Consider the following 26,578-nt stretch of genomic DNA (forward strand, 5'->3'; position numbering starts at 1 on the left):
ATATGATTTTGGGAATAGCTAATTTCAACTTTGTCCAAGAACCCTCTAAAAATTTTTTTGAATTTTTTTTTTTGCTCGGGTACTCTACTTTAGTCCAACCAAAAAATATTCCATTTACAAAGTTGCAGGATAATACTGTGAACATATCCTAGATATTCTGGCTCTAAAATGACATCTAAGGCCTCAAATAGGTTTTGTCCCACCTTTTTTGGATTGGTCCCACTGTGCGTCGCATAGGATAACGACTGATTTAAGATCAACTTTAGAGGAGTAGAGAGTGCACTAGCGTATTTTTTAAGATAATAGCAGGAATACCATCGGGTCCAGCTGATGTCGAGGTTTTCAGCTTTTCAATACCAGAAACAATATCAGAAAAACTGAAGTTACCAAGGCTTATCATATTGCTGGGAACATCGCGTAGTCCGGTTTCGACCTGTGCTGGAATAGTCGGAACTGTTTCAAATGCACTCGAAAAATGTTTGGCAAACAAATTACAAATGCCACTGGTCGTTCTAGCACTTTCGTTAGCTAAAGTCATGTTTGAAGGAAGCCCGCTCTTCTTACGTTTGCCATTTTCAAAATACCATATACGTTTAAGATTGCGCTCAAGATCATATTGATTTTGGATCACGTACCGGGAGTAGTTAAAGCGGTTATAAGCTATGTAATTGTTGCTGGTGTAAACGAACTACCGCTTTGTATTAGGATTCCGTCGATTAGTATAGTGCCGAAGCGCGGCTGCTCTCAACCGCTTTAGTGTTCGAAGTCGTCGATTGTACCAGAGTGGTTTTGGTCTAGGACTCGGTGCCGGGACATATATTTTAAACAGTTGTATGAGGATTGATTGAAAACTTTTCTACTGCATAATTTACATCAGTAGCGCTATTGAGTGAGATTACCCAATCAACAGTTTGAAGTGCGTTGTTAAGTCTAGGGAAATCGGTTTTTGAGAAGCTGAACTTCAAATCTTCAAGCATCTCATCAAAAATAACCTGTAGGACAAGTATGCACAACTAAGAGAGGGGGGTGATGTGGGTCTTCTTCAACGAGTGGCTCATCTGCTTCGTACACATGGCAGTTCATGTAAGATTCTTCATTTATGAACAGAAGATCCAACGTGCGATTTCGTCTGTTGGTTATCGTACTCATTTGTTGCATGTTCAGTAGAGACATGCCGTCTAGTAGAGCTATGCTAGAACTCGAAATGGACGAGTCGGAGGGGTCACCGTAAGCGTAGGCGAAGGAAGTGCTTTTCCATACAAGACCCGGCTGGTTATAATCTCCAGATAACAAATGAGAAGCTTGTGGTTCTAGAGAATTGGCAATGTCAAGTGCAGAGTCAATATGCTTTTGAATAACGTTTATGCTATCCCCAGAGTCTTGAGGGAGATATACTACGCCTACACATGTGTTAGTACTATGGCTGTGAATGTTCACCCATAGTTGTTCTAGACCGTGGTTGTGACAGCTCTTTTGTATGGACGCAAACCGATTAGAAACAGCGATGAGTACTCCACCGCCCCTTTTTACCAGCAATGATTAGATCACGATCGTTTCGATAGACTGTATATCTAGGTCCGAACAGCTGCAGCGAGTTGATTTCATCATTCAGCCACCTTTCTGTCAGGACTATGACATCGTGCTTTGCGTCAGATACAGCTACAAATATTTGTGCGTAGTCCGCTCACGTTCTGGTAGTATATTCCGAATTGGAAACGGGCATTTCTTTGAGAAAGTGCAGTATCCAGTATAGCTTCGGGAGGACATATACCCGCTTTAACTTTACCTGAGAAAACAGTCGTGAGGTCATCATAGTTTAAGTTGCATGTTGCAAGATGAGTATGAGCTATGGAGCCGGAAGTACATCGTCCAACGGTAGACTGGAACCAAAAGTTACTTTGAAGGGGTACAATATCATCTCCGACGTACAATCTGCCGTAACATAATTTTCTGCACATTTAGAGCACACCTGTGAGTATTTACACTCCGTGCTTTTGTGACCATATGCACAAAACTTAAAGCAGCGCAAAATTCAGAAACATGCAATCACTCTGCATCGTTCCGAACCAATATTTACCCGATCAGAATGAAATAACAAGATTATAGCAGAACACATTTTTTGTAACATATTGTGTTATAAATTAGGTCTCGTTAGTAGTTAAAATAACAGAAATTTATAACAAGTTACAATGCGAGTTATAGTTTTGAAATATTTCTGTTATGTGTTTCTGATCGGGTACCCACCCCAATTTCACCAATGCATCATGTGTATCGGCGTTCACCTCGATTACAAAATTATAAGCCGTGAAATCACTTCGCACAGTTTTGAAACACGTTATAGGCTTAAACTCACTAAAGTTCACGGCCTCGTTTTGATCCTTTAGACTATCCTTAAGATCACACTCGGATAGCTCATCTGCAACACCCACTATCTTCAGTCTCGGTTTTGCTGGTTTCGGCACTGATATGTCGTACCTTTCGCCAAACTTCTCTTTGACAACTGCCCCTATGGATTCCACTGCTTCCGCATTTTTCATGCCAAGGATAATAGAGCCACTACTACCTTCTCGAACAGTTTGAATGCTATTTGATGCGCGGTCAATTTGACTACGTAATTTGCTTTTTGTTTGTTTAGCATATTGATCCACTTACTTCGGACGCACCATGATAACAGGCTCATTCTTGCGGGGGTGTTTGGGTGTTTCACTTTCATTCACTCGACAACTGTGCGATTGCGGTTTCACAGCACTACGATTTTCACACCCTACAGTGATCAACGGATTTTTTCATCGGCGACAACTCTAGGTCGCTTCCGCGATCTAGGCGCTATATTTCCTGTGCTATATTTCAACCCAAGAAGAAAGAATTTTGGGTAAACACCACTGATGAGACGAAGTCGAAACGCACCCATGTAATAAGTAAGGATTTGTGCCCTTCAAGTGCAAATTTTCGTCCTGGTGAGAAATTTTGGTATTTACCCAAATTTCTTTCTCCTTGGGATGAAATATAGCATAGTGCTTTCGCATAGGATTGCTAAGCCAAGACAAGTTTCGGCTTCACTTGTGTCTTATCGGCATAAACAGAACTTCTGCTCGGACGGGACATCACGTTTGACCAGTCGTTCGATTGAAAGTTAAAAGTGTTCTCACATTTCGCCAGTGTATCATTGTGACTGTTTTGATGCTTCCGGCAACCATGGCACAAGTATTTCAAGCCACGATTTGTTTCCATCGCTTTCAGCCCATTCGATGTAGTCCGTACATTTTAGATGCAAAATCAAATCACACGGGCCGAAGCAGAACACTTTTTCGTTATCCCCTTTGATCGTCATATCACCCGCGGCCGCTGACCCGTAGATCGCCCGCCAACCAGCACAATTGCACCACTTCGCTTGGGTTTATCAACTCAAATTTTCTATTCACTCTTGCTCAGCTCAGCAAGCGAATATTAAGATACCAAAAATTCTACGGAATTCCCCGCTCTGTGATCTTCACATAGAACTAAAAAACTTATTTCTTTTTACTACGAACAACACAATTGCTCCCGTACAATAAAACAAATTCTTATTCGCGATAATATGCCAATTCACTCGACGCTTCAGCAAATAATCCTTTCACTTCGGGGTTGAGATCAGCTTGAAGATTTTTAAATCATCTACGAACATCAGCTTTTCACATTTCAACGATAAACAAACATCGCCCACGAAGAGCATAAATATGAGCGGTCCAAGGATCTGCCTTGCGGTACTGCGGAAGTTATGTCAAACATCCTTGAGTGGGAACCAATGGGCTTGACAAAAGCTTTTCGGTTTGCGAGGAACCATTTTGTGATCTATGCCGGAAAACCGAGTCATTCCATTTTTAAGATTGCTAATGCATGTAACACTTTGTCGAATGCCTTTGAAAAATCAAAGTAGATCGCATCAATTTGTGTTCGTTTTTCCACGTCATGCAGTAATCTATTTATGTGCCATGTCGTTTATGTTGTTCGGCGGTTTTTGACAAAACCATGTAGGAACATAGAAATTTTTGGTTTTGGTTGGGGTGCTTGATAAACGACTTTGTGCACAATCATTTCGGACACTTTTCTGCAAACCGCTTCAAATGGATATTCCGCGATAGTTTTCTACACAATTTATATTGCCAGATTTGTGAATCGACACAATAAAAGCTGTTTTCTAAACTTTTGGGAAGGTTCCCTCCGTTATAGATAGATTAAAGATTAATGCGAGCCAGTGAGCAAGCGCAGGGGGGGGGGGGTGGTTGATTTTTTTAACGTTTATTTTAAAAGAAACGTACAGAAACCCTCAAATTTTGAAGATTTTTTCAGAGGCCTGGACCTAGTCTTGTGAACCAAGCGACTCAGCTCAACAAATTGGGCAAATGTTTGTTATCGAGAAGGAGTCATCAAAACACAACGCTGCATAGTTGTCGGAAGCCCTAAAACGTGAACTTAATTCACTAGAGGTCAAACCATCGAATATATTCACAGGGTATCTTTGGACGAATTGTTTGTGAGAATATTCCCCACAACCTGATAAAAATTAAAATTAGGCATGGCTCACTACGATCAAACTAAAAAAATAACTTTTTATGTTGACGGGGAAGAAAGTTGGTGTGTCTTCGACAAAGTTTTAGAAGTGCTCGTAATGAAGAATTTTGTTAAACAACTTGAACTTGTAGGACTTAAAGTTATCGATTTATAAAGCGTTTTCTATAGCAACACCCTTAAATTTAGTTTTTTTTAATAAACTTTTTGCACTGTTACTTTTCGTGCAAACCCTGTTCCAAACAAATGTGGAGGACCTTAGAAAACGCTTTATAATTTGATAAAAGTCCCACAAGTTCAAGTTGTTCAATAAAATTCTTCATTATGAGCATTTTTAAAACTTTGTCGAAGACACTAACTTTCTACCTCGTCAGTATAAAAAGTTAATTTTTCTAATCCAATCGTAGTAAGCCATGCCTCAATTTAATTTTTCTCAGATTGTGGGTAATATTTATACGAACAATTCCTCCTAAGACACCCTGTGAATATATTCGATGGTTTGACCTCAAGTGAACGTTTTTGGTATTTGCGACCACTGTGTGCTGCCTGCTGGCTCGTGATGGATTCGGATATTTAAACCTGATATGGCTCACTATATGCGTTAACATCCCAACTTGCTTGGTGTCCTTTAGTTGTTGTGCAATTTATGTTGGAAATTAAATGTACAGTTCTCTAATCAACAATGGTTAGAATAGCACAAATCAATCTCCAGCATAAACGTACAGCAACTATGAATTTATCTCAACTCATGCAGGAAGGTAAAGCTTCCATAGCATTGGTTCAAGAACCGTATTTCCATAAAGGAAACTTACTTAACAATGCCTTCGTTGCTTACAACAAGGCAGGCATGACTAACCCACGTGAAATGCCTCGTGCTTGCATTCTTGCAAGTAAGGCTTTTGTCGTGTGTCTCATATCAGAGCTCACAACTCGCGATATCTGTATTGTCACAGTTACACTGACTGTCGGAAACGTAGACAAGAAAATATCAGCATATCTACCGCATAACGAGTCATCTCCTTCTGATGATTTCAAAAGCGTTGTATCATATTGTAGCGGAAATGGGCTTCCGCACATTATTGGCAGTGATGCGAATGCTCATCACATCATTTGGGGCAGCTCAGACATCGATCTGAGAGGCTCTGAACTGATGGAGTACATCAGTAGTATAAATCTTCATATTCTGAATGTGGGAAACCGACCAACTTTTGCGAGGTCTGGGAGGAAGGAGGTGTTAGACATAACACTTCGCTCTGATAGAATTTTGCATGAGTTGGGAAATTGGTAGGTTCCAAAAGAAACTGAACCGTCTCTATCCGATCATAAATATATATTTTTCGATCATTTAGATGTCACCTTCAATGTGGTAACATATCGTAATCCTAAATCTAAAAACTGGGACCTCTTTTTGGAAAACTTGGCGTCTAAATTTCATGGATATTTTCCAACAAATAGTCAACTAAACGACTTAGATGACGTCGTGGATACGACAAACTCATTCATATTAGCATCCTACGAAGAAGCTTGTCCCCTTCGTACTGTTAAATCGACTAGGGGAACCCCTTGGTGGAGGGCTGAGCTTGAAAGAATGAAGAAAGTTATGAGAAGAGCTTGGAACCGGCGTCAGCGTGATGACTTCAGGGCTTTCAGGTCAGCTCGTAGTGCATATAAGAAATATCTTAGATCTGCAGAACAGGCTGGCTGGCAAAACCTATGCACTATTGTCTCTAGTCTGAACGAGGTTAGCAGGTTAAATAAAATTACCTCCAAATCGAATAATTTTCAGATGAACTCCTTAAAAACCAGAGATGGTGTTTATGTGACGGACACTTTCCAGGTTGTATCGATCCGGAGCTGAATAATGTTCACAGATCTCATTCTGGTGATTCGAACTCGTAGGCGTTAGCACGCACATTGGTTTCCGCTGAATCGGTCAAGTGGGCAGTTGAAAGCTTTGCTCCATACAAATCACCCGGAAAAGATGGAATACTTCCCGTGCTACTGAAAAAGGGATTTGATATTCTTAAACATGTCTTGAAAAAGATTATGCTTTCCAGTCTTGCTACCGGGTATATCCCGAAAGCATGGCGAGAAATAACTGTTAAATTTATTCCCAAAGGGGGGGGGGGGGGGGGGGGCGCTCAAGCTATGAAGAAGCCAAGAGTTTTAGGCCTATCAGCTTAAGTTCTTTTCTTCTGAAAGCTTTGGAACGGATAATCGATCATCACATCAGGAACGTTAGTTTAGTTGAATATCCACTGCACAAAATGCAACATGCATATCAGTGTGGGAAATCCACCATCATTCTGCTTCACGATGTTATTTACAACATTGAGAAAGCCTTCTCGCTCAAGCAATCTAGCTTGGGTGTATTCCTAGATATTGAGGGTGCTTTTGACAATGTGTCCTTCCAGTCTATTCTGGAAGCGACTCGCGGTCATGAGATACCTGCATTTATATCGGGTTGGATAAACGCAATGCTTAGTAACCGTATACTTTGCTCGTCACTGCGACAGGCTGAGATAGTTGGGTATTTGCGGTTGTCCTCAGGGCGGCGTTCTGTCAACTTTGTTATGGAACTTGGTAGCCGACGGCTTGTTGAAGAAACTCAATGAACTTAGATTTTCAACCTACGGGTTTGCTGACGATTACCAAATACTAATTACTGGATTTTGCATCGGAACAAAAGAAGCGAATAACAACCGGGGTTCGTCCCTTGCAGTTCTTTGATTCTGAGCTACTGTGTGTAGGTCAAGTCAAATACGTTGGAGTTATATTGGATTCTAAACTGAATTGGTCTGCTCACATGGAGTCGAGAGTCAAGAAAGCGTGCATGGCCTTCGGGCAGTGCAGACAAACTTTTGGAAAGACCTGGGGTCTCAAACCTAAATACATCTATTGGATTTACAAGACAATTGTACGTCCAATACTGTCATAAGGATGCCTTTTGTGGTTGCAGAGGGGAGAGGTGATGACAGTCTAGTCAAAGCTAAACCATCTGCAAAGAATGGCGCTCATAGCGTTGACTGGTGCTTTCACCACGATTCCGACTGCTGCTCTTAATATCAAACCATTACACATACACCTCAAACAAGAAGCACTATCGTGTGCATCCAGACTGCAGGTTACTGGGCTTTGGATCAGTGACCATCTTGCTACCAGTCATACACGATTGTGGTCACAAATGGTTACATGGGGTGAAGATATTCTTGCTCCCAGCGATATTACACTCACATGTAGTTTTCCTTACAGGACATTCCATGTGAAGTTTCCCTCTCGAGAGGAGTGGTTGTCTGGCTATATGGAAAGACAACAACGAACAAAAGTGGTTTATTACACTGACGGTGCTCTGATGGAGGGACGTGCTGGTGGTGGTGTCTACTGTCGTGAAATGAGATTGGAACTATCTCACACACTTGGTAGAAACTGTACTGTACTCCAAGCAGAAATCTTTGCGATTATGTGAGGGGTACAATCGGCCCTTCAAATAAGTTTGTCCGGCAGATTACTGCAAATGAATGGGCTGACGAAATGGCCAGGGCAGGTTCAGCGATTAACTTTGTTGGTCCTGAGCCCGCGCTGCCAATTTCATCAAGTTGGATAAGGGAAAAAATACGGTCCTGGTCTTCGTCGCACCGCAATTATTGGAGAAATCTACGAATGTGTCGCCAAACAAAGGCGTTTCTAGAACAACCGTGCCCAGTGATTCCGAAAAATCTTTTTTCGAAGCTTCACTGCGGCATGCTGATCAGGGCTTTAACCTGCCACTGCAAACTCAATTATCACATGGCAACTATTCAGCGCGCTGAGTCTTTTTCATGTGATCTTTGTAAATCCGACTACGTAACCTCATATCATCTGATATGCAACTGTCCAGCAGTAGCGCAATTGCGATTTTGAATTTTCTACCGTCCTGATATAGACGAAACCATGTTTGGACGACTGAAACTCAGAGACATACTATCCAATGTGGTAAAGAGCTTTGGGCTTACTCGCAGGTAAGTTGAACTACTTGTGAGTTTAACTTACCTGTTGTTTATTTTTGTTTTTGTGCTGTTATTTTTCCCATGAAAACACACGACAAGGCACAAATCCTCGACTACATACGGGTAACGTGCCATTTAATCCAATATATTCTGATTCCTGAAGGGACAACGAGAGAGACATGAATGACCTCGAAGACGTGGATGGCGAGAAAACGAATATTTTCACGCCGCGAAATAAGATCTCCGCTCGCAATGGCAATACGCAAGCACGGGGTTTGACCGGCTCTAGAAGAATATAAGTGAACTTTGTGTTTTTTACGTATTGTAAATACGTAAAAAACCCACGGCTCCTCTAAGCTAACGCATTAAGTCATGCCAAACGAATGAATAAAAAAACAATTTCGCCAACTTGACCTCAATCACTACAGGCTATCAGCTCAATTGTTCGGTGTTAAGTCAGACCGAACTAAATGGCATCGTATTGATTTCGAGAAAACGTGTTTCAAATTGGTATCGCAACATTCTTCAAGTTACAATTCGAAACGAATTTATGCCATAATTCTTACTAATGGTAACATTTTCTAAATCCGGCAAAAAGTCGAATGTAGCGAAAGAATTTCTTTATCTAATTATATCATTAGATCATCTCACTGTTTGAGATTCTGGGACTTAGTTCGCTCTGATTTAACACTGATCAATTGTTCAATACAAATAATATAATTGACGCACCCATCGGTGCGGGAAATCAGCACGTTGATCGGATTACATATGGGTTTTTCGATTGATGTGCACCGGTGTAGTGGAGTGCACTGGTTTTGCACTTTCTAGCAGAAAGTGCAAATGGAACTACCCAGTTTTCTGCACTTCTGCTAGAAAATGCAAAAATGGTGCAGTTCCAGTGCACTCCACTACACCGGTGTTAATCAATCAAAAATCCCAATACTGTTCCACTGTTCACTCCAGCAGATTTTCTTTTTGATGGATTGGTATTCGATTTACCTTCGATGAATGTTTGTAACATTTTTGATAACGAGGAAATATATAAAACTAGCTAATACCCATCGCGAGTTGTTGCGACTTTCAATCATCTCCAACCAATAGCACACAAACACGCTCGATAACAATTGCCTACTATGTACAAATTTTTAAGGCAATCGGTTAAGCCGTTTGCAAGTCCATAAATCAAATACATACAAACATTGACTTTTATATTCTAAAACTTGTAAAAATGAATAACTTGGCCTTGTATATTAAAGGTTTATCTATATTTTTTAATCTATTCGAATATATTCGTTCAATTCTGTACAAATGCAATAAATTATACTGATACAAAATTATGGTATAGTTAGAAATAACTTGTTTTATGAACAATCAGTACTAGTACACAGATCAACAATCTGTTTAACAATAATAATCAATATGATTCTCACATTTCGTCGCTTTATCCCAAAGGGCTTTGCTGTGCAGTCTTACAACTAAAACTCTTATTCACAATAGATAACAAATCAGGAAGATCAGCTGAGCGGGTGCCTTCTGTACAGATCAGCTCAGTTACGATCTTTGAAAATAATCTCAATCGGTGTTCCCGGAGCTAGCAGAAACTGGAACTGCGTGTCGAGTTTGCTATGGTACTCGATTTCAAATTGTTGGAAAAGCTGTGGAACATATTTTCAATTAGTTAAACGATGCTATTGGGCAAATGGATTCGAGAGGAGTTACTTACCTTCGCCACCATTAGGGTTAGTTCAATGTCTATGATCCTGTGACCAGGACACATTCGCCGACCAGTGCCGAAGGGAAGCACCAAGGATGCTCCTGGTTCTTCGGTCTTGTATACGTTCTGATTCTCGTCCATCTGTTCCAACCATCGTTCAGGCTTGTATTCGTCGGCTTGGCTGAAGTTTTCCCCGCTTTGACACGACACCCGTGTATGGCAGAGAACGACAGTCTATGGAAAAGATAACATACGGTCAAATGTAGCAATTACATTTGGTATCAGTAAACATACCCCAGCATTCAAATGATAGCCTGATAGGACAAAATCTTCCTCGAGGATGCGGGCTAGGCAGGGCGTTGTAGGTGAAACCCGATACGATTCTTTGATACAGGCCTTTGTGAAGGTTGCATTGCTCATATCGGTACTCGTGATTACCTGAGGGCATGTACTGAATTCTTCAGCTATTCGGGTTTGCTTGCTTGGATGCTGGCTTAAATTGTTCAGTAGGAACGACAGAGTATTTGAAAACTGTAAAATATAAGAACTAAAGCGCTGAAGAAAGCGTTGGTATTCTTTGGTAACTTACCGTTTCGATAGCTGCGTGAATCAAATCAATAATACCGGCGATTTTATCCTTCGTATCCAATCCTTCAGTTTGTAGAATGCTGAAAAATATACTGCGCATATCGTCATCGGGACAGCTTCCCTGTTCTTCTGCAAGTGCTTCATTAACAATTTCAGCGATTGTACTGCGAAAGATAGGGATAGACGGTTATACTCTTCACATTGAAGTATAGACAAAGCATTACTCGTAGATGATCTCTTCACAGCGCACATAGTCCCGGTACAATGCGGTGGGGATATACTTCCAGAGTTTTAATCCGTAATAGCTTTTGCTGATGTACATGAAGCTAGATTTTACGGCTTCTGCAAGTTTTGCGAATTTCTCGTTCTTCAGCTTGTCGTCGCTCATGTAGCCCATTCGGCGTCCCAGAACCAGGCAGCAAATAACTAAAACATAAATGTTATGATAATAAATCATAATTTGGATTTGATGATGTGCAACTGCTATTTTCTATACTGTAACTACTTGTGCAAAATAAGAAAATAAAACCGTATCATTCAATTTAATTCAGGGCGCCAGGGCAGTCAGCTCAAAACCAAGACGTACGGTCATCCTAGAAATAGGGCCAAAATAGGTTCTTTACCCTACACAATTTTAAAATATAAGTTTTTGCCATAATTTGAATCTAGTTCTTTTAATTTTAGCCTTTGTTCATTGCTTCCAAAACAACTTACTTTCAAGTCCAACTGTGTTCGCCACATCCTGGAAGTCTTTGACACAATTGTTGTCATCACGCCGACGACGCAATAAATCAATGAAATCATCGCAGATTACGTTCAAAGAAGGTATAAAAGCCTGTAAAACCTTCCGTGATGTAATGCCCGACGTCAGCTTAACTCTCATTTCATGCCACTGCTCGCCCTGCCTAAAATAGAACAACCTTTTGAAAAACATGGTTGAGGAAAATTTTATTTATTCAATTTACGTGTTAACAATCCCGGTACTAGAGAACCGATCCGGACGGCTCCGTCTGTAGTACTCGACTATTTCCGTTGGCGGACGGTACGGATATTTGCTGGGATATCGCAGTACCTTCTCCATATCGACACGTTCAAACAGGTTCACGATAGGCACCTGACGGTCAACTTCCAGAACTATTTTACCGTAACGCTGGTGCAGGTCCACAAAAGCATCGTGCATTTTGCTCATTTTGTATCGCCCGGTGAGGTAAATCCATTTGGTCCCAACCAGTGGCCAACGTTTGGGGCCCGGTATGTCCCACACCGTCGGTTGCTTGTCTGGTTGACCACCAGTGGGTGGAATTTGTATCGCCACCGAAGCTGTATTGTCGCTCAGGTGAACAAGCTGCAACAGAAAGCTTTTGATCGCTTTCAGTATCTTGCGGGGCTTTGGGCTGTACGACATCAGCATGAACGCGGTGATGAACACGTAGAAGAGAATGATGGGCACCGACATCGTTTGGTCTGGTTGTAGGAAGATATCTGTAATGAAGGAGAAACATGTTGCGTTGCATTAGTGTTTCGTATGGTAAAAATATGCTAGGTGGGGCGTTAGTAGAGTACTGTGGGCTGCATAATTGCTGGCGTTATTTGATTTTGAGGAGACGCTTGGTATTCTTCCGTACGAGAGATTGCCTCTATTTATGATTGAGAAATCAACTAGTAATCGAAAGTTAAGAAGGAGGTTTGAAATGTTTCTCTTCGTAAGGAGGAGTAGACTATATTTCATCAACTTCGAACATGTGGTATAAAGCTATTGCTACCAAACTTTTCACGATAAGTTAGCATCCGATATTGTCTATTCGCATCTAAAATAAAATCGTAGAATAACTAGCGTTTGCTATATGAGAAAGACATGAAATGGACGGAAGCTAGTTAGTAGAATCAAAATACTGCAGCAATGCGAAGATTGTTATAACAGATACTACAACTTAATACATTGATTTTTTCTCAACACAAGGCGCGTATCGATCCTGTAAAATTATAGCACATTTATACTGCAATATTGCCAGTAACTTTTCACAATTTCTTTGAAAAGGAAAATCCATAGTTTCCTGTCTACTATGGAGGAAAAATTCAGCGTTAAGCTGCTTTTGTCGTGAAAAAAGCGCCAACTTCAAACTCCGCAAAAAAGAGATCTTTCGCTTTTTTTTATTAATGGTAAATTGTCGATAAATGAATTCAAATCAACACAAGCAACGGTTTGGACATTAGTATTGCGATATTTCGTGTAAAATAAACTACTCAGTTGGAGCATTGAGAAAATTTATTTAATTGGTTAGACCGACAGGTTCCTGTAATAAAGCTTCTGTTCATAAGCTACATCAAATCTGTCTTGTTAATCACGTAATGCTATAAAATAATGCAAATGAGATACGTGTATCATGTGATGCGACCTTATCTTGGAGCAGAAAATCTAGAAACTGGATATAATGCTCGCAAATCTAAGATAATCGCACACCTGGTAACTGCTTTGTTTACTTTCAGAGGATGTATAAAATTAACTAAGTTGAAGGCCAGTTCAACTATCACCAGAGCAACTGATATGTCCACCTAACAGTGTGACGAGGTCTTGTTTTCAACATTAAACGCTGTAGAAAATTACTTAGTGGACCGATTCTTCTCAAACTTTCAGACAATAAAATATAACCCATTTGTAGGCTTTTTGCATATTTATTTCATTCAAATTCAATATCATAACCGTACGCTCGCACCTTACGCTTAACTCCACTCATTAGGTTATGTACAATATCTGGTTGTAGCTAGGGTTCGCAGTACCGACCCTTTTTTAGCGAGAACCGGTACTACGGTACTGAAGCCCTCAGTACCGGTAGTACCGGTAAAGTACCGGTACTCGAATATTTTTTTAAAAAATTCGAAAAAAGCTTCAAACTGAAATTGAATGCTCAAACTGATGATCTTATTCTCAGATGATTGATTTGTGCTGATCAAAAAACATGTTTATTGTTTTTAATTGCTTCGGAATGGCAAGACTTATTTCACAGTTGATATTTTTAATATAGGGCACCTTCTTTTATTTCGAAATCTAGGCCACTTTGAAATCAGTAACTGCTAAGTGGTGCGACTTTCGTCGATTTGAACAGATGGTAAATGTATGAAACCCTATTAACAACAGTTAATCAAAGCGAGAATGGCAGTAAATCCGAGCAGGTTAATCGCATTTCCTCTCTTGCTTTTCTGAAAATTAGTTCCGACCTTTATGTCGTTTGCCCACTATTCTCTAATGCACATCAAGCCTCCTTGCTTTCCTGTAAACTATGGAGCTTTGCTGAATTTTCCAATCATCAATAATTACAAATCGCCCCATTTGAAGCAGTTCACCAAGTCTAAACGCTGTTCGTTCTTTTGTAGATAAAGGTTTAAGAGCAAACCAAATACAGACATGACTTAGACCAGTCTTATTACGCGCCACCCAGTGAATAATGGAAACCAATCGGAATGTCGCTAATAAAACATTAACTTCTAGAATTATTATGATGATGGCCCCACCTCATTCCCACACAAAGGTGTTAACTCAATGATTTATCTAGAAGACAAATTAATATAATTAAACGTTATCTTGCAGACCGATATTTTGAAACAGATCCCCCTGCAGAGTTAACATATTTGTCATGAAAAAATGTATAGTACCGAAAATGCCGGTACTGGCTTTTGTTCAGTACCGGTATTACGGTACCAAAAATGGGTCGGTATTCCCGGGATTTTCGGTACCGGTATTACCGGTACTACAACCCTAATTGTAGCTTCTTTTGTACGGAAACCCATTTTTTCTGCATGTCTTCCTCAAATTTGACCTCCGTGGGATGCTTCATAATTGCCCAGTATTTTTCGATAGGCCTTAGTTTCGGTGCGATGAGGTGGTTAATGTCCTTGGGTACGAAAGGAAGCCCGTTGGCTTCGTATCACTCTAGGACAACATTTTTTCGATTATAGAGCTTTTAAACTTATGGTCATTCGCCTCTTTTCGGGTTAAAAAATTTGTTTAGAAAAATTTCTAACCCTATGTGCGGGGTTTGGGATCGGACCCAGGTGAGCTGCGTACAAGGCAATCGATTTACCAGCTACACTATGCCCGCCCCTAGGATAACATTTGAATCGTGACACGAAGCTAAATTCGGCTAGAAGGTCGTAGGACCCTCGTGTTGTTTCAATAGATGAAGCAGACGCATCTGTAGGCGCTCCTTGAGGTAGATCCCCCCGTTTACAGTCCCGGTGTTTACAAACGGCGCACTCCGTTCGCCACATAAACATATCGCTTGCCAAATCATATATTTATTGGCAAACTTTGAAAGTTTCTGCTTCCTTGCTCCGCAACATCAAACTTGTGCTGGGCGGTGAAGACCGATGTCTGTTTCGTACGCCAATTAACTCCCAACCAATTTTATTCTACCGTGAATTTCTCAGCGGTGGATTTATCCCTATACCGATGCTTGTTTTCGTCAGCCATTTAGCTCCCGTCCCGTTCTACACGATCTAGTTCTCGCTGGTGGACCTAGCATACTCAGCGGGCCAGCCAGCAGGCGCCGAGGTCTGTCCGGTGATTCCGAGTGGAGCGTAGCTTCCGGTTCATTGGCACTCCAACGACCCGCTGTTGGCTGTTCGACGCGATCTACTCGGTCGGCTCTAACCTACCCACGATCTACCCGATAGGGTGTCGAGGTCGGTTCAGTGATTCCGATGAAGCATGGTGTCCGGTTTGCTGGCGCTCCGATGAGTACCCGAACCCGGTGTTGGATCGCGTACTATTCAACTCAGCCTACTAAAGCGGAACGCTCCGGCGACGGAATTTTTTCCCGAAACCCTATTTGTGATTACACGGTGGCTTTTTGGCCGATGACGTTGGTCCCTTAACCACTTTCTCTGCAGCTCGGAAAATATATTCGTCGCTACTCTGTTGACCGCATCCCGGATATGCTCACCGTGGCACATCTATTCTACGATATTGTCGACTATCACGTCGAGCATACCCCTTCGAACCAGGGCCGGCGAAATACGTGGGCAGAATGGGTACTACTACCCACTCGAAAATAACAGAGGGAGGAATTACCCACTCGAAAGTCTCGCGCACAAAATGAATGCGTTCGAAACTCTCGATGTACAATAATTTTATATTTTAATTTAGATACAAATTTCTTTGCTATACAATTTCAATTTCTTCAAAATGTGGGATAATGATGATCCATTGAAATTTGAAATTATTTTTTATTTCTTAAAACGAGGAACACTGATCGATTTACAAAAAAATATTCACGCGATCTTATTTAGAATAGAGGATGCAGTTAGAAATATGTTAAGAGACTAAATATATAATTCGCAATTTTTCAAAAAGAGTTATTATTTGATTAAAAATTGAAACAAAGAGAAACACTTTTATAAGTAAGGAAATAGACATACACACGAGGGATTGGTTTCAACATCAGAGTAGCAAAGACAATATCAGGGGAAATGAAGAGAGGGCGGACAATAATGACAGGGAAAAGAAGTAATTTAACCTGCAGCTTTTTGGCAAACGGGAGATCACTGTCAGGACATCATGAACCGGATCGCCGACTGACCTCCTTGGATCCACTAGGAACTCTTTTGGGACCTGATTGCCAGATAGAGAGAAGAGATAACTAAATTTGGATATCTATGATGGTTAAAAATTATATATATGAGCGACATATAGGGGAGATCGAGAATATCCAGCACATCTTGCAGTGGAATGAGGCCGGTTACCATAGATCTGACGCTAGAACACTAGGCGCACGACCAGACAACATATGTAATGTCGTGAAAACCTCTCTCCACGACCCCAATATCCCGGAGATGCGCATTCAACGTATAATTATTGGACATGAGCCGAGATATTACTCGAAGAAAGTCACGACCCTCATCAATCCCCTTTAACCAAGGTGTGTTGATACCTTTGGGATCTCTAAACTTCCATGGTTCCAGGATGTTTGCCAATTTTCCAGCGTCCTCTGACAAAAAATATTGGAAAACTCCTTGAAATTACGTTAACTTTCATAAAAATGACAATCTAATGCTTTCTCATTACCCGCATTAGAGCAGTAAGAAGGAACTCAAACTAATATTTGTATCTGGTAACGATATGGTCGCCCTTGCCAATCCACCACTGTCATAATAAATAGCATAGAAGCTATGCATAGCTGTCATAATAATCATTTCGTTTATATACAGCATTATCATTCATTATCGTGAAACGTCGATTTGAATGTGGATCTACATGGAATGCTGTTGTCACCGAAATATTATTGGTTGTGTGTATTTCGATCAAAGGTTGAATCGAGTACAAAACGTAGGCCCTAGCCACCAGTTGAAACATTTTTTCTCTAGTTAATCCGTCGACGAACCGGTGCCAATAACTGCGTTTTTCAGCTTTCGTCAAGTAACTTTGTGTTTCTAACGTCACGTATATTCGGAATAATTCGACTTTCAAAAAGTCCTTATAAGACCTTTTTGCGTACAATTCTGAACGCTCTCTGGTCACCACGGAGTGAGAGGCCGTACACTGTTGCTTGCGCCGGGTACTCGTGTCGTCTGACATTTAATCGCAGTGTACAGAATCAAACCAGTCCAAACCTTGTACGCTTCCACCGCAATAATTTCTTGTTTTAATTCGATTGTTTCGAATATGGTGGAAATGACACAAATTTCTCTTCCACCTGCACGGCCAAACGCTTTAGATTTATTATTGTATGTTGAAGTTGTCGCAAATATCACCCAGTTAGATAGATCGGTTATCATCGTGAAGATAATCCCATGGCATAACGTGAGAATTGAAGTCTTCTAAAACCAGCTGAGGTGCGATGTATATGGAAATAATACCAATAAGTCTTTGCCTTTGATTCGGACTTGACAAGCGACAACTTCAATACCTGGTACCGAGCAAAGGCTAATCCGATTAAAAGAACAGCACATTTTGATCCCCAAAAGTGTTTTCCTGACCCAGGCGAATAATGTTAAAATTGTGGAAGATCTACATTGGAAGTTAATCAGGTTTTACACAATGCAAATGCATGGTGTAAAACCTGGGAAAAAATGTAGGGACTGAAATGTAGGGACACATGGCGTTTTTGTTGTGCTATGTGAAAATTTCTGCTCTTTTCTAGGATTCCCGAGACCAGGAACCACTTATATTGGTTTTGTAACAGCACCCTTCAAGGGACAGTCTCAGGCATTTACGAGAAAGCTAAGGAGAGAAAGCGATTTTCCTTCTTTGATGATGTATATGGTACACTAGAAAATGTTACTACAATGGGATATTTTTACCATTTTTTTTGTTAACCATTTTTTGTTAACGACCTATTGAGTCAATTTGTCAACAGTTGTTACGGCATTTAATTAGCAAGGGACTGGAAGGTGAAGTATATTTTTCAATATTTAGAGCCATAGTACTCAAGGGAGAGCAAGGATTTGAAGGGAGAAAGTTTAGAAAAGCGTGGAAGGATCATATGCAAGCTTAGAGCTCACCGGCGACTTAACTTTTTGTCTGCTACCGTAGGAGTCAGGGTCTTTTGGCATTGGAAATGCAAATCACCTGAGTCTACGGCATGTCCGGACAAGCGTAAAGTAACTTGTTACTTCATGCTGTCGGTTCCGAGGGCAGTTCATGCCTTGTGACACAAAAAGAAGAACAGGTAGACGAGCCCCGTTCAAAAAAACAAAGTGTAGAAGAGCAGACCCTGCGAAAGGCTCGATATGAGGCTGATGGAAAATTAGTAGTTTTCTTAGATTCCTCGACTTTTACCGAACGCAATTATGTGCAAAGCAGAATTTTCACTGACTAACGCAAAGGGTTCTTAAAGAATCCAACCTTATACTTCGCAATTAGGACCCCCGTAGGAGACTACACCATCAATCTCTACTTTCCAGGCGGATACATAGACAAGACTTCTTCGTACACGGCCGAGTGTTTAGTTAGATCCCGCATATATCGATGATGTTAAATGGCTTATATTTGGTCCGGAAGAAGACATTCCTGCTACCAGTTGTATTCGGTGGATATAATTTGTATCGAAAAGTGGACTTATCGACATTATTTGTGCCACCGTAGATATATCCAAATCGACCTCTATTGAGCCCGAGGGGATGTTGGTCGTTGGAGATACCATGTCGTTAGCCAACACCATCACGCGGGCTTCAGTACCTGTGAAAGGTTTTATCGGTGGGAACGGAAAATTAATGCATCGAAATTTAAAAGAATGGAGTAATTGCTAGTTAGCCGTGCAACATTTGAAGTATCAGCAATCAACGAACACATTTTCGCTAACCCGTCGGCCATACAACCCGTTAACAAAGGGTGTTTCTAAATATCCACCAGATATTATCCGGGATTTTCCCTGTTCACTTACACACGCCAGGTCTTAACTTTCGTCACTACGGGTAGAAATCACTCCGAATCTTAGTACCCACTCGAGAAAATAGTGTTCCGCCGGCCCTGCTTCGAACTTCTTCGAACCTAGGGCATTGGAAGACCACGTGTTCCGATGTCTTCTGCACGATCACATACTCTGGGCAAAGGGGTGACGAAATATGTCCAAACCGATGCAGGTGCTTCCAGAAGTACCCGTGCCCGGACAAAAACCGCGTCAAATGGACGTCTCCATGCTTCCGATGACCCACGCCGACGCATTTGGGATGATTCGGTGGGTCCACCTTCCTTTCTCCGCTTTGTCCCACTCTTGCTGCCACATGACCAACGAGTCCACTTTGACCAATCTCCTTGCATTTCGTGCATTGATCCGCTGGTAGCATTCCCCATCCTTAGCCAGAGTGATGCAGATGAAAATCAACCCAGCAATTACGCATATCACCTCGGATGATATCATTCTGTACGCGCTCGCGACACGAACAACCATTAGGCGAAACGTGCTTGCCAACTTCGTCCAGTTCCGCTTTGAGCTCAGCACAGCGGCCGAGGCCGGCACGTCATACCACAATATTGAGAATGAGATACCCACCAGGGGACGTCTTGTGCTGCATCTTGCTCTTTCGATGATCGGCATGATCCTTACCAATACGTTAGTTGTTCTCGCAGCCTACTCACATACATAGTCGACATGGCTGTGGTAATTTAAACGAACGTCAACCAACACCCAGGCGCTTTTTATTCGGTTGCAACCATCACTGCCTCCGTCTTGTGGTGAGCCAGCTGCGACTTGATATCAGCCATCCAGGTTTCCACGATGCCTCTATCGTCAACATCTCCACTTCCTTGAGGATCTCGGCGGTTATCTTCAGGACAACATCACCTGCAAAGCTGACAATCTCGACTCCCCTGGGCAGTTCCAGTGTCAACTCTCCATTGTACCTTATATTCAATAGCATTGAGCCGAGTATAGAGCCCTAAGGTACTCCTGTACCCTAATCGATTTCTACCCCATGTTCTTCCTTCCAGGAAAGAATCGAAAGTTTTACTGTAATGTTAAAATCTAATTGATACAAATATTACATTAAGGCGGGGCTGGTTGATGGATCGATGACCTCGGAACATATCTGGAACTGTACACGAAATGGGTCATGGGAAAGTCAATTGAGCTAACACCTACCTAAATCCATGAACCAAGTTATTGCATGAATATATTTAAATACATGCAAATATCTTTTTTCTGTAAATCACTACCGGCTAGTGAGAGACAGAATGGTCAACACACACACATACACACACGACAGATAACTTTCTTTTGTGGTATGTTTTTAAAGTTTTAAATATTTGCAATGATTACCTGAAAAAAACGTTTTTAATCCACCTAACAGTCTGATGAGACATTTCTTATAACTCTTATCACTCTCTTCTGATATTATATTATATGTTTCGCGATGTTTTTGGTAACACATGCAGATAACTAAAAACTGAAATTGTAGCTCTTGATATCACGCTACCTCTGAAGTGCATGCGTGCATAGTTTAAACTTTATTTCGATATCGACTTTTTCTAAAAATGACTTCCCAGTAGTATCTTTGATTTGAATTATTATCGCTCATCCTAATGCCAAAGAACAAATAAAAAACTCTCGAAACCCGGTAAAGAAAATCATCATCACTGGAATTTTCGTTTCCACGAAACTTTTCGATAACTTTCCGTAACTTGTGTTAGTGCACTGGGTGCACGTTGCTCTGAAAATTTAACGAAATCGGCTTAAGGCACCAGCGGGTCTCATTCCGAGCCATTTGCGCGATTTTCGGCGGGTTAAATCTGTAAAGAATTCTAAAAACTAACTTCTATTCCATAATTTTCAGTTCAGCAATTCGAGAAATCATGCTCATCGCAAGTCATGAAAAATAAACTGCGTTGTGGAGCGACGGTCATTACCCCGTTTACTAAAACTATTAATAATTCTAAAATACTTTTTAATTTTTACAACCTTTTTAGGGAAAGTTGTTTAATAAGCTTTTGTAATATTGTGTAGGAAAAAAAGCTGAAAATTTCTGTATTTTCTCAATCCGCAACATACAAGTCCTTAAGTATACCAATTAATTGAGGAAGCCTTTTTAACATATACTATCGCACGAATAGGAATAGGTTCACCAAAATGTTGGAAGAAGTAGATAAAATAACCCATTGAAAACTACCAATAAATTGGTGTAGTTCGTTGCAATTGAAAGAAAACATCCTCAGAAAATGGAATGTACCAATTAATGTGGGACATAGTGAATAATAAATACAGTAAAGACCCTTTTTAATCAGCCTCATGGTGTCTTTTAAGCTGACATTGACTAAATCGGGACATATTTCTTTCCTTCTTTATAATAAACTGAAGCTGTTAAAATATTCTTCCCTTCCCTTGATCTAGTCTGATAGCTATTTCTGATTATATAATATAAATTTCTCTTAAAGGGGCCTTCTATTGTAAATTTAGAAAAAATGTATTTTTTATTTTCGCATATTTGCATCTTTAAGTAAGCAAAATATACTAAAGAAAGGGTTTACTCAAATTCAGCCTTTTTCGTCTGCTAGAGCCCATAAAACATATTTTCATAAGAGACTGACAAAATCGGGGGCTAATCAAATGGGGTCTTCAAAGTATTGTAATAAATAGGCAGTATTCGAAGAAGTTTCTTGTGGACGAGTGTAGAACGACTTTGTTTCTACTTACTTAGGGTCAGCGGCGTAGCTAGAAATCGGTTTGGTGAAAATCGAATTTAATCTCCAAATAGCATAATACCGAAACCGTCATATTTGAAATTTTAAAATTACGGAGAATTAATTTTTCAAAAAATAATAACAGAGTTCGTTTCTTTAGCGAATTCGTTGAGACTACGTGTAGGGAGCATATCGAGTTTTAAAATGATATTTACGAAATGTTCCTTAATCTATTTTTTATCTTAAACAACTTTTTATTGCGAGCTTCACAAATTCAAGCTTCGGATAAAATGTAAAATTTTTGTTTATAAATAGTAGAAGATCATAAACAGTAAAATCATAATTAATTTTAAAAGTACAAATAGCCTAAAATATGTTGATACCCTGAACACACGGAGCCTCCATGTCTTCAACAAAGTAGTTTATAATAGAACTCAACAAAATTTTGCTGAAGACATAAAGTCTCGAACTAGATTTCTTTGAGGAGTAAATTCTCCATAAATACTTCTTAGAGGATATAACGCCAAAGTTATTTTATCAGATGATGTGCTGTTTAACGTTTGTAAAATTCATCGAAGATACTAAACCTCCGGAATTGGCGGTTGCAAAATGATGTAATCTTGACATTAAAATACTGTTTGCGAACGTTTATTTTACCTATTCATATAATTGATAACACAACAAAGATTAAAAGCACATCGAAATCGATCAGGACGTGCTAGAGTCAAACGGAAAACGAAATTTTTCATAAGTTTTACTCTACTTTCGGAAACTGTTATCCTCTTTATTGATCATATTACGTTTTCATCTCAACTCTACGCATTCCCAAAATAAAAACATGTGCAGCAAATATTGAATGCTGTGCAAATTTTCGGTAAGCAGTTCTATGTTTCATGTTTCTGTGTTTCCAACTTCGCTTCCTATTAAAAAAGACCCTAATCCATATTTCAAGTCTTTTTTTTAATTCGTTTATTTGACACGGCTCAATGCGTTAGCTTAGAGGAGCCATGGGTCTTTTATATATTTACAAGAAGTAAAAAATAAAAATAACAATAAATTTTATTTTGAGTCTGTAAGATCCCGTGCGCGCAACTTGCTATCGGGAAGATGTTCCTTCTTTCGCCAACTTCGTGGTTACCCGTGTGTGTCTCGTTGTTGCTTACGTCGGTATCATCATCTTGATTACTGCCGTAATACTCGCGATCAGATCTTCTTCCTGGCTTCTTGCCCTTGCGGGTCCCGAATGTGAACACTCCATCCTTGGTGGTATTAGTTGTTAAGTTTGAAGCTTTTGCAGTTGTCATTATTACCTTAACTGCAGCCACAAATTTTGCAACCGATTGTGGTTCAGGTAAAGATATTGGGGCTTGGGTGTTGGCATTTTTTTCTGTAACTGAGCTTTCCTCAGCAGTTTCTGGGCAGGGTTGTCCGTAGTGCGCCGTTTGTTCACAGAATTGGCACGTATTAGTTTGTCCCTGATATGTGATAGTTCGCTGTGTAATGGTATTACCCCCTTCTGTGTTGTACTGCAGGGTAAGGTAGGAGGGAATGGGTTGGTCTACCCGCATTCGCACCACAAAGACACCATTTGAAATACCTGGGAAGTAGTTTCTCCATGTGTCCTGCGTAATAGATTCCACTGCTCCAAAATGCGACATGAATCTTTCAATTGCCACTTTGCAAGTAAGTGGAGATAAATCATGTAATTTCACTTCTATATTCCCATTATCCATGTATACAGGGATCTTGATTTCAGCGTTGTCACAAATAAGCACGTGTTTTACGTTGTTCTGCGAAATGAATCTTTTCGCCTGGGCGAATTTGTTGAAGGTTATCAGCACAGCATGCCTGACGTGCTCAAGCTGTATGTAGGTGACTTCCGAAAACCGAAGCTGCATTTTCACATTCAGCAGATGTTCCACATCACGAATACTTGGTCTTATGCGAAAAGACCTGAAGTCAATGGCCACTGTGTTAGGCCGAATAATCACGTTTTGTTGATGAGACTCAGTCATCTTGATAGATCACACAAGAATAAAAATAACGGTATCCTTTGTTGTTCAGGCAATGCACACAAGTAACTGTTTTTTTCGTTCGCTTTGCACTGGCTCGGACAGAAGCAGGAGCACACTGGATATTGTGACCGATGCCTTTGATGGTTGAAAATAGACTGACTTCAAAAGTCTTCATGATGTTTGAAACGACTGGTTAGCAATGTACTGATTTGATAATTATTTTTGTAAAATTGAGCAATGAATTATTCTCATCAATCCAATTTTTTTTTTGGTTGGGAGGCAAGGGGTAGGGTTGAATCCTGAAGCCTTCTCTTGTCTACGCCGTTGCTTGGAGTTATTTATATAGCTTTCCATTTTCTATGATACGTTATAGATCGATCCGGTTTTTGTAACTTAAACACCAAAAAATAATGAAATTTAAACAACATGTAAATCAATACGAATGTAAACATACAAAGATTGAATCAAAAATTTGATTGAAAATTACGTTAAAAGCAATTGGAACATCAAACAGCATACAATTTTACACTTTCATTCGTGTAATATTACATTCATATTCATTTTTCAGCAGCATTCAAGTAAAAATACATTGAAGTGCTTCAGTTTTCCGTTTAAAGAAACTGTAATTTTCATTCCACATGTAAAATTATAATAAAATTCGTTGAAGAAAGCACAAGTCGTGTGTATTTGTGGTTGGAACTTAATTTTACATTTATATTTATGCTACAAATATGTGCATAAAAATAAACTTAAAATTACAAAATATTTTTTTCTGTGTAGAAACGTTGCAGTCATCAGGTTCGCGCAAATGAATTTTTTTGCATCGATAAGTGATTAAGTTCCATGTAGACAACTTGGATTTTTTCGGCGGATATTTCTACCGATTGTTGATATAAAAAGGAAATTCGTTTTATCGTTTTATTTGGCTAATTTAAATGCTTTACTACTATATTGAACAAAAAATAGGCGACAAAGGGTAATTTAAAAACAACAAGCTATAACTTTTGAACTATTCAAAATAGATATTTGATGTCTTCAGTAAAGTTATTCGCAAAAGTAAGAGCTACAAATTTGCTGAAGACATCATTTCAATACAATCACTTCCAAGAAAATTTATGAAAGTATCTCACTCATAGGTGGATTAATCAGCAAAAAATAATACTAAAAGAAAGGCCATATTACATCCATCAAATTCTCCGAAGATACTATTGACCTAAAATCAGCCGTTTTGGCGTTAAAAATAGATTACCTGTTTTTGGTCTTATTTGTGGCTATGGGAAATGATAAAAATCTTTCGTCCATATTTAATGATAAATATCTCTTTTGATAATAGTCCGATTTCAACAATCTATAGCTCGTTCGAAAGGTATTCGTATGAGCTGTCCAAAAATATATAAAGTGTTTATCTATGTCATTAATTTCGGCAGATAATTAAAAAAACTGCAAGAAAACACCATTTTTTCACTTTCAAACATTCATATCTTATAAACTAAGCATCAGAATCAAAAACAAATTAATAGCGTTCTGTCTGGGTGATAGGCCTTTCATTTAAAATTGGTTTGGATAAGATCGGTTCAGCCATTGCTGAGAAACACGAATGAGAGTTTGTCCGTTACATACACACACAGACATTGTCCCAAATCGTCGAGCTGGGTCGATTTGTATATAAGACTCGGTCCTCCGGGCCTCGGAAAAAATCTTGAAAGCTTGAGCGAATTATATACATTTCTTTTATATGAAATGTAAAACGAAAACTTCAAGGAAATAATGTTTTTTTTTCAAAATGAATCTTTCAAGAACAAACCTAAGTTATATAAATTTATTGTTGGGAGAAACAGCATAAAATTGCTTTCAAGGAACCCCTTCTAACACATAGATATATATCGCTAGTGCAAACATATAGATAAATAGTACCCTTAATTAAGGTACTCCAACTTAACCGTTACAGAATGTTGAATAAAAAAAATGTTCCTAGAAATAATAGTACCCCCTTAAGAAAAGTAAAAGTGCTAGCCAATTTATAGGTGTAATCAAAATTCATGAAAGCTGAATCCACTTAATCACAAAAACATCAACAAGAGCTAAAAAAATACTTTTGTTCACCATTTTTCAGTTTGTTACCACGGTGCGGCTTCTCTCCCGCAATGACCTTTTTGACTTTCTCAATAGAAAGGTATTGCAATTGCTCTGAAAACCGACTTTTTAACGGAGGCCCGGAGGGCCGAGTGACATATACCATTCGATTCAGTTCGTCGAGTTCTGCAAATGTCTGTGTGTGTATGTATGTATGTGTGTGTATGTGCGTCTGTGTGTGTATGTGACCAAAAATGTCACTCATTTTTATCAGAGATGGCTGAACCGATTTTGACAAACTTAGTCCCAAATGAAAGGTGCAACGTTCCCATAGGCTGCTATTGAATTTCTAATGGATCCGACTTCCGGTTCCGGAATTACAGGGTGATGAGTACGAACACGCAGAAAATGTGGATTTTAATAAATTCTGCAATGAATGTATAAAGGTGAAAATTTTTCCAAAATATGACCATAACTGCATCGATTTGTAGTATTAGGTCACTAACATCCAATCAAAGTCTATTTGGCCACATTGGCCACCATC

The 26,578-nt window shown here is 39.8% G+C and overlaps 1 protein-coding gene across 3 annotated transcripts in view; it reads right to left on the reverse strand.

Moving 5' to 3' along the window:
• Window positions 1-9,832: 9,832 nt before the first annotated feature.
• The window catches only part of LOC131683707 (ecdysone 20-monooxygenase), a 126,840-nt gene continuing 110,094 nt past the window's right edge, over window positions 9,833-26,578 (reverse strand). For all 3 annotated transcript variants that reach the window (XM_058965941.1, XM_058965938.1, XM_058965940.1), the window contains 7 exons: window positions 11,802-12,318; window positions 11,551-11,741; window positions 11,061-11,262; window positions 10,838-11,000; window positions 10,543-10,779; window positions 10,258-10,482; window positions 9,833-10,189 (listed from right to left, as the gene is read on the reverse strand). In XM_058965941.1, the coding sequence (XP_058821924.1) occupies window positions 10,082-10,189; window positions 10,258-10,482; window positions 10,543-10,779; window positions 10,838-11,000; window positions 11,061-11,262; window positions 11,551-11,741; window positions 11,802-12,292 (1,617 nt within the window). In that variant the 5' untranslated portion in view covers window positions 12,293-12,318 and the 3' untranslated portion in view covers window positions 9,833-10,081. The remainder of the gene's footprint in view (window positions 10,190-10,257; window positions 10,483-10,542; window positions 10,780-10,837; window positions 11,001-11,060; window positions 11,263-11,550; window positions 11,742-11,801; window positions 12,319-26,578) is intronic.

Source organism: Topomyia yanbarensis, chromosome 2 (assembly GCF_030247195.1).
Source record: "Topomyia yanbarensis strain Yona2022 chromosome 2, ASM3024719v1, whole genome shotgun sequence".
NCBI lineage: Eukaryota > Metazoa > Arthropoda > Insecta > Diptera > Culicidae > Topomyia > Topomyia yanbarensis.